This window comes from Musca vetustissima, unplaced genomic scaffold, assembly GCF_032173495.1.
Source record: "Musca vetustissima isolate MV318-11 ecotype Yass unplaced genomic scaffold, APGP_CSIRO_Mvet_v1 utg190795, whole genome shotgun sequence".
NCBI lineage: Eukaryota > Metazoa > Arthropoda > Insecta > Diptera > Muscidae > Musca > Musca vetustissima.
In genome coordinates, this window is record NW_026883401.1 from 1 (window position 1) to 9665 (window position 9665).

The 9665-nt window shown below is 33.5% G+C and overlaps 1 protein-coding gene across 1 annotated transcript; it reads right to left on the bottom strand.

Moving 5' to 3' along the window:
• Nucleotides 1–2611: 2611 nt before the first annotated feature.
• LOC133330269 (uncharacterized) lies at nt 2612–4804 on the bottom strand. Its single transcript, XM_061538725.1, has 5 exons — nt 3834–4804; nt 3727–3774; nt 3489–3643; nt 3271–3424; nt 2612–3193 (listed from the first exon to the last, which is right to left on the bottom strand). The coding sequence occupies exons 1-5, from the start codon at nt 3913–3915 to the stop codon at nt 3069–3071; spliced, it is 564 nt and encodes a 187-aa protein (XP_061394709.1). The 5' UTR covers nt 3916–4804; the 3' UTR covers nt 2612–3068.
• Between the last annotated feature and the right edge of the window lie 4861 nt (nt 4805–9665).

Here is a 9665-nt window from a genome sequence, read left to right on the forward strand (position 1 = left end):
ATCTAAATCTGGAAGTTCTCCAAAACATACTGTCTCTAGTGGAATATTTCCTGTCACTTCTGGTACCACAAAGGCCTCTAAATTCATTGAAAAAGAATCATTCTTGGTCGAACTAATTGAAACATATGCTATTTTAGAACATTTTGTCAAATGCCCACCACCTAGTCCAGAGATGTCCGCCGAAACAGAACTTGTTGCTAACTTTAACATTTTTTGAATCCGAGAAGATATGAAAGTATCATCCGAGCAAGGGTCTATTAAGGCACGAATCTTATACGAAACACCATCCTTCCAAACATTAATACATGCTGTAGCAAGCATTGTCCTTTTTGTGGCTGACGTGTGAAAGATTCTTCCAAACGTCGCATGATAAATTTTCATGCGACGTTGGCACCTGAACAAGATTTTGTGATTCACTATTATTTTGCGCAATTACTTCCTTATGTAAAAGGATATGATGTTTTGCTTTACATTTTGAACAGCTCTGTGATCTACAGTCCACGGCTCTATGACCCTGCGCCAGACAATTTATGCACCTATTTTCTCGCTTTACGGCATTTAATTTGCCTCTGAAATCCATACTCAAAAATTTTGGGCAAGATTTTATGGTATGACTACCTTTGCACAACTTGCAATTATTTTGATCCACCTTAGTGTGATGAACCTTGAACTGTCTCGATTTATCGTATTGGTTAAATTTTGGACGAGAACTTTGATGACATTGATTGCTATTTGAGCCAGTTATGTCTGACACACTCTCTAACGCCTGAAATCTTTCCGTCAGAAATTTATTTAAATCCTCCCAACGAGGCATTTCTGTTTTGTGTGTCAGAGATTGCTCCCAAAGAGAAAGTGTAAGTTTTGGCAGTTTACTGGAGCATTGAAAAACAAAAATTGGGTCCCAGGATTTCACATCTATTTTATATAACTCCAAGACACTTATACAATTCGTGACATCTCTTTGAAGTTTCTTGAGGCTGCTTGCCGATTCCTGCCCACAATGGGCCAAATTAAATAATGTTCTTAATTGCGTATTTTTTAAAATCCTCTTATTCTCGTACTGATTTTTTAAGTTGTCCCAGGCGATTGTAAAACCTTCAGCAGTTAAGGGAATATTACGATTTATTTCTCTCGCTTCACCACTGGTCTTTTGGAAAAGATGGTAAAGTTTTTCCACCGAGCTAAGTTTTTTATTGTTTATGTATATGGCTGTGAATAAATCACGAAAACTAGGCCAAGACACATAGTCCCCTTGAAAAACTTCCGTATCACACGGTGGGACTGAAATCGATGAAGAGGATTTCTTGTTAAATGTAGTTGGAACCACCTTAATTCTTTCCTTCCATTCCCCCAGAATGTTAATACATTTTATATAGCTCTCATGAGCTATCTTCTTTTTAGTTTTAAGTATCTCCTTATTTTTCTTATTACACTCTGGATCCGCAATACATGTCTTATATGCATCTTTCCAATCGACCCATAAAGTCTGGATCTCATTCTTTTCAGCTTCGATTGCTGACTCGTTATACCCTGAGGCATCTGTTTCCTTTAAATTTTCCTCAAAGGATGTTATTTCATCACATTGGGTCAAAAAATCTTCAAATGTTGACATTTTCCTCGTGTGATAAAATAATTATAAAAATTATATTTTGTTTCAATTTATAATTGAGCTCTCAAAAGCTCCAAAATTTTCTCGAAATTATGTATTTAATGCTCCAAAGAAGAGTACGATATAGTGGATCAAATATCCAAATGCTCTCTTTAATTTAATAGAAAAACGTTAAATTCCAAATGCCCCAATGGCAATATAACAATGCACCCAAAGAGTCAATAAAATGTATAATTCCCACAAGAGCCAGTTTATGAGACAACAACTTTTGATTACAAATTCCACGATAAAGTAAGAGCAATCATTTGATTCAAACCAATTTTTAGTTGATCACAAAATTGTATAAAAAATTATTTTGTGGCACTCCAAAATTACCACTGCCTTTTTTCAAGTAAGACAAAAAAATCTCCAACAGATTCAACCAATATAAGGTTGTCAAGTTTCAACCATTTTCTTAAGCTTACATAATGCTTCCTCTTATTACAATGGCACTTGTGTTTATTTCCAAAATAAATTCTCAAATGCTTCGATTAAGCACAGAAAATAAACACCATGAGCCAAAACTGTATTTCCAATGAGAAAGCATTTATCAACCTCGTACAATGTTCAAAGCCAATCCACAGAAACGGAATATTGATTCCTAAACATGAGTCATTTTATGCTGTTGTTCCCAATGAACAACTTTTTTTCGACAATTATTAAAAATAGCCAATATCAAAATTATTTTGATTATAAATTACTCCCAAGAGCCAAGAGATTAAAAAAAAAACAATTTAATTGTTTCATCCAAATCCCAATAATTTTGATTTAAATGTTCTCTTATTTTTGTTTGTTCTGCTTTCTCATGAGCAAGGCAGTTTGCATATGCATGTACATTACATAGATTGCTAATGTGCTATTTATTTTAGAGATTTAATAAACCCAACGAAAACAGGCACTCATGCATAAGAGACGAAGTTTACCAAACACACCATCATGAGAAAGAGAAAAGCCTAAAACAACCCAGTGGGAAAATGGAAGGTATGGTAAACGAAGAGGTAATGCATAAACACTATGATTTATACATTCCAGAATTCATTATTGTTAACACGGTCCATGTCCTAGGAAAATAATGCATTCCTTTTGTTTGCCTAAGCGATTCGTAATATAATGCAATCTATATAATGCATTTTGGACAATCTTTTAAGTATACATTATATAATTGATGTATCCCAATGCATTAAATAATTAATACTTTATCATTTGTTTTATAATTCATTCCCCCAGAATACATTAAAATTATGTTCTTTTAATTTGAAATATAATAAAATAATTTATTAATAATAAACATAGTTTATATGTATTTCATAAATATATGTACGTATTCTTAGAATACAAAAACATAAACAAACAAACTCATTGTGAATACATACAAAAACATAAAATGTAATTCATTTTTGGATTATGTTTAAATAAATTCTTATTTCTCGCTACGTTTTTTAGCGAGATGTGTTTTCTTAAACTGCCTTAATTTTATCAAATGGAATGCCTTTTTAACATCCTTCTTATATTCCTTCTCGTCGTATCCTTCCCTCTTTGACACCTCTGCAAAAAATAATATATGTATTAATATGTATATTCTAAAAGTATTTAATGTAGAAAATTTGAACAATTTTACTTACCATACATTAACTTATTTATATTTTCAAAGGACTTAAAAGCCATTTTTCCTTTTATTCCTTCAAAGTTATAGTTCATAATCAATTCTTCGGAAAGTACTCTACATAAGTTTTTTACAACTCCAGAAGGAAACAATATTCTTTCCATGATGGGTATCTGGAAAAAAAGAATTTGTCGTTAATAATCATATTAGCATTTTTTAATATTATTCAATACTTACAAACGAAGCGAAGTCTTCCCCAATTTTTTTCTCAACTTTGTGGAGATCTGCCTCATTTTGTATGGGAAAGTATATTTTTTTCGCATCCTGTGTCAATAGAGTATCTAGTTTTATTTCAATTTTGGTCAGTACATTTATACATGTATCAAATTTATCTGCAAAAGTATGAAATTAAAGTGTTGATTTAAATATATATAAAATTATTTATGATGTAATGTTTATGAAATAAAATACTTACCATTTAGTATTTTAATGTTTTTCTCAATATCTTCTATTCGGGCCAATTCTATAATATAAGAAATATGTTATTTATTTATTAATGTATATATATTTAAAGTATTTTACCTGATTTTTTATTTTCGTCAGTTTGAAGTATTGCGTTCTGGGGTGCAAGAGGTGACACAAATTGTTTTTTTATTATAGACATTTTAAAAGTTTTGGTTTGGTATCAATCTTGAGAATTTAATTCTGTTTATGGAGAATTGGGAGGAATACAAATTTATTTTGGTATGGCAATCGAATTAATTTATATAATATATCATCACAGTTAAACTGTTCAGCAGTTGTGCAAGTGCATCCTTCGCTTAAAAATATTCCAATTTCTAATGATTGCATCGGCTCCGTATAAAAATTTGTGCAATTCAAAATTTTATGTCCAACTATAAAGAGTTTATTTTCGTCATTAGAGAAATGTTTTATTTCTACTGCGAATCCAGATTTAACAAAACAAAATTTATCGGCACTTTTCAAACTTAAATAGAATCCTGGAAGATTTAGAGATGTTATTACTCCTTTTCTATCATATTTTACTGCACTCTCCTCAGTATCGTCTATATAATTATCATGTACAATTTTATTATTTAATTGCTGCAATATATTTCTGGGGCTCTTAACTTGTTGTTTTAAGTGCTGCAAAAAATTTTCAAAGTCGTAGGCTGAAAAACTTCCCAAAAATCCTACTTTTTTTACACACTCCGTAAGATGCAGTAGTGAATGTACATTGTACGAAACATAATGTTCGCCAAATATCACTGGGAAGGATTCGACATAGTATTGTATCATTTGTGATGCTGTGTCTAAATATTTATGATAACTTTGTTCTGCTATCAGAATCCTATATGCACAATGTAATAAGCAAAAATGATAGTAAAAATCGTTGTCAACAATATCTGCCAAAATAACTATTCCAGTGTATAAAACGAACTGCCTAAATTCAGTTGCTTTCCAACGATGTACTTCCTTTAAACCTCTAGGTTTTCTACAAAACTCCCTAGTTATAAATGGGACAAGGGATGCTAATTTGAACGAAATTTCATCTTTTTTGATCTGATTTATTTTAGTTTTAGTTTTGTTACCTAAAAGCAAGATTATAGTTTTTTTTGCAACACCTAAATCAATGAGATGCATAGGATCTAAAGGGAATTGACTTATCATACCAATTCCAATATCCTCTAGTCCTAAAGTCGCATCCATACTTAGTCTATGGAAACTGACATTTTTTCTATCTTTAAAATCTTCATCAGTTCGGGGAGATGCAACTGTCGTACTAAAAACCGTTCTATTTTCTAGTCGCCTACCTATTTGCGTACATTTGCAACATCCCTCTAAGGCATTGTGACCAACGGTTTGACAAAGGAACGCGCGTGCGGGAGCATCACAGATAAAGCTTCTTATTTTTATTGAAATATTTAATTCTCCAAGTTGAAGACCAGTTTCTTTTAAATCATTGAATTCCTTAAGAAAGTCGTGTAAATAACTATTTACACTAAACGGCTTTATGGTTCCTAAATAAATTCCAATTGGAAAAACTTTAGCTCTCGGGTTATCGGCAATTCTTGCCAAAATTGGCCATAGTGCCAAACTAGAAGATTTATAGAGTGGAATTCCATCCACATTTATATCTAAATAAATGTTATCGCAATGTTTTATTATACTTTCGAGTTTTAACAGTTGATTTTTTAGTCCAATGTGCAGATATGAACCAGGTGTCACTGTCCTAAGGGTACATGTTTGGTTTCTAATTAAGGATTTGGATGACACTGGCATATTAACTGACAGACTTTCGGAAGATAAAACTTTTAATAAGTCATCAAAACACTCTCTAGATATATTATGTTTCACTGCCCAATTTGTTAATCTGCGGTCAAAACTTTCTTCTGCTTCTTCTTCTTCGTTTTCTATATTCAAAGTAGGAATTTCTTCTACACAAATATTTTGTTCACTTGCACAAATTAAATTATTTTCATTTGATGCACTTGCACAACGTTTATTTTTATGTGATATTAAACGCCTCCAATGTCGCTTTGAATACATTTTATAAACTTACGTCTTCACTGTCACACAAATGAAACAAAACTAAACAAATTTACAAATTTCAACAATAACGCGACATGAAGTCGCCCGAAAATAACGGGACACAAAAAAAAAAACAAGAAAAAAACTATGAAACTACACATTCCATTATGTATAGATTCTGGAATATAGACGGTAATCAATTTGCAGATTTCGTCAAATGAAATTACCATTTCGCTTCTATTGGGATGAATAATATAATGCATTCCATAACAATAATGTTATAATCATTTTTTTCTCAAATTGCATTCTTTTCTCGAATATTTTAGACAAATTCTGTAATGTAAATCATATAATGCAAGAAATTATTCATTATCAATGTAATGCATTCTCCATTTTCCCACTGGGAATACTTGTTTGCAAAAAAGGCCGAGCGAAAACAAACCATAAAAAACACCAAACACAGAGACAGCGCAAAAGCAGACCAACTGCACCGCAGCAGCATGGACAGCGCACAAGCAGCGATCTAACTAACAAGTCGTTGAACCAAGAGGAAGAGGGAACTGCAGGTACACAAAATATGCCGGTTCAACACAACAACAACAAGGCAAAGCAAATCCCAAGGGCAAGAATAAGAATTTTTTTTGTTTCTTCTAACGGCACTCCAGAGACAAAAAAATCTTCACTTGTTGCTGTTCTATATAACTGCACTCTAGAGCCAAAGAACATTCAACTTATTTTACAATTTTATTTGACATCCAAAAATATTATCCAACAACCGAGCCAGTGTTTGCTGTCGAGCAATTTAGTTTCCACAAAATGTTTTCCAACAGCCGAGCCAGTGATTGTTGTCGAACAATTTTTATGATGAAAAAATTGTCGTACTTACTTTTGGAACTTTGCCTTTTCACGAGAATATATTACTTCTTATTCGCCGGTTGAGAAGGACCATATGTTGGGGTCAATTGCCAACTCTCTCAGGGATGGTCTCCAAGGGGGTTCCTCGACCAACCCGGTTACCTGCAATTATTCTGCCTTTGTCTCCTCGGGTTCTGCAACTGCTTTTTTGGCGCTTTCTTTTTACCCCTGGGGTATTATTTTGTATTTTATTAAAACCAATATTCACTTTGTAATTAATCAAGGTTTTTTATTTCAATTATTATTTAGATCAATTTTATTCTTTTTTTGCAAACTATTTTATTGCTTAACTAATGCGAACTTCATTTGTTGAATGTTTTAGCAAGAAGAAGAATATCAGTGACAAGTACGAAAAAGGAAAACGAAAACAAAACAACTTCATTGCTGGCCCTTCGTACTTGTCGCCGTTGTGAGAGGAGATGATTATTGCCGTGGTGAATATCACAAATTCAGTTCTGCCATTGCAGCGTTTTCTTCACACGCATAAACAGACATAATACCCTGTACCACAGTGTTGTGAAGGGTATAAATAGTCTTTAAATATTTCGCGATATTTACACCCTTTTGACCGATTATAGGTCAACAGCTTCAATTTTATATTTTCCAAATCTTGTTTTCCCGAGGTGAATATTTAGGCCTCGGAATACTGACGGATCATCATGTAAACAGCCGTTCTAAGTATTTGGTCAGATCCCCTTCACCGTGTAAAATATATGATGTTCTGTATGTAATAATGTCCTCTAAAACGAATAGAAAATTTAACAAAAATAATGTTTTAGGATTAAAGTAGTCGTCCTTGACCATAACTGGAATCTCATGTAAATTTTAATGCTATTAGCGCAACATTTCCGCCCTCTAGTGGGGTAATAGTAATACTTAACAATGTCATAACCCACACAAAAGTCTGGGCCCATTTGACAAGCTTTATATTAACGGAACTTCATCAAAACATGCTTATTTTTTGGTCAAATTTCCTTCCTGGTGTAAAATTTTATAGTGTTCGGGTCATAATTGTAGTTTTTGTTCCATTTCATCCACTATATATTAACGGATCATTATCAAAAACGATTGGTCTATAACTGTGTTCTGGATCGTGTTTACAAATTATAATGGACAAATATCTACATCAATCAGCTAGTCAAGATGTTAATCTCGAAGTGAGGCACCAGCCAAATTCTCATGCAGTTTATTTCGTTGGTAAGCTAGGTACTTCGATTTGTTACAAGAGACAATTGGGTATAAAAGGATTTTTTTTATAAGAAACAATAAATAGCTTCTGGGGAGAATATCCCAACAAAAAACTAAGGGAACTGGTGAGGATCAGTGGCGAGAAACTACAGTCTTCCCTGCCTCACCCCTTGGTGGACAATGACATACTTCACCAACTAATAAATAGTTGTTTTTATAAAAACAATAAACTGGGGTTCAGCCTGACTATTTTGCAAAAACAAATTTTTTCAAAACTTAAATGAAATTCGAAGAAGGAGAATGCCGGTCCACAACAAAATTGTCAAAATTTTGCTAATAATTAATTTTTCAATATTACGAGAACGGAGTATCATATTTGTAAAATATAACTTTTTTTAAGTGATTATTTATACTCTTTCGAGTCGAGCTTGATGATCTAAATTTTTTGCAATGAAAAGGAAAGCCAGGAGAAGAACCTACGTACCCACCATTATGCGACGCGTTTCGCCGTTGGTTAAGCGGCTCATCAGGCATATTGGGCTATGTGGCTTTACAAAGGTCGTACGTTGATAACTTGTATTTATTCCGCCCTGATGCAAAACTTGCATATGCGAATTAAATTCAAATTTGTCAAAGTTCGACATTTGTCTTCATTCTAGGAACAGTCCTTTTCAAAGCGATGGATAATTAATCCACACACCTACAATTGCTTCCATGGTATACACATGTTTTTGCGCAACCCTTTTTGGAAGTGTGTTGATGGCTCAGAACGTTAAGCGGTCTTGGCAACATTTGTGTTGCTCCGAGGACCTAGGTTCGAGCCCTAGCCGTGCTCGGCTGAAATTAATTTTTGTTATTTGAATTTTTGTGATCATTTGAAAGTGATTTTTAAGTGATTATTTATACTCTTTCGAGTCGAGCTTGATGATCTAAATTTTTTTTTGCAATGAAAAGGAAAGCCAGGAGAAGAACCTACGTACCCACCATTATGCGACGCGTTTCGCCGTTGGTTAAGCGGCTCATCAGGCATATCGGGCTATGTGGCTTTACAAATACAAGTTATCAACGTACGACCTTTGTAAAGCCACATAGCCCAATATGCCTGATGAGCCGCTTAACCAACGGCGAAACGCGTCGCATAATGGTGGGTACGTAGGTTCTTCTCCTGGCTTTTCTTTTCATTGCAAAATTTAGATCATCAAGCTCGACTCGAAAGAGTATAAATAATCACTTAAAAATCACTTTCAAATGATCACAAAAATTCAAATAACAAAAAGTAAAATATAACATTAAAACAAGTCTGTATACTCTTGAAGATGGGTCAAATCCTTCTAGTACATAAAAAATAGATAAATAGAAATTTTAAAAGTTTGTAATTTCAACATCGTAATATTTTACCATGAACGTGTCGAAAGATGGGTTCCTTCGGTCTACCTAATATAGTATCTCTCCCGAAAAGGTTCAAAATTTTGAAAATTAGTTTGTGAAATATGAAACGGATCAAGTGAGATTGCAGTTCACGACCGAAAGTAGTACCTACTTCTTGTGGTGCCTACAGAGGACTTTCATCTTTTGTAACACACCTACAATGCCAGGATTAGTAGGTACTACATACAATATGACATAGGATGAGGCAAAGTCGTAGCCAGTGGGAGGGGGGCTGGGGCCCGGCCTCTTCCCATTTGAATTTTTTCACAGTAAATTTATGTTTGCAACAGCGATTTTTTCATTTTGTACTACCGGATTCACTTCAATATATCTGTTTAAGCGAGAATGCTA

What these genes read in the sequence shown, in the direction of transcription:
- LOC133330269 (XM_061538725.1), bottom strand. Translation starts at nt 3,915, where the DNA reads ATGTCTATAATAAAAAAACAATTTGTGTCACCTCTTGCACCCCAGAAC. An exon ending in AAACATTAAAATACTAAATG is followed by an intron (nt 3,644 to 3,726) that starts GTAAGTATTTTA and finishes ATACTTTTGCAG; the next exon opens with ATAAATTTGATACATGTATA. An exon ending in TATAAATAAGTTAATGTATG is followed by an intron (nt 3,194 to 3,270) that starts GTAAGTAAAATT and finishes TATTTTTTGCAG; the next exon opens with AGGTGTCAAAGAGGGAAGGA.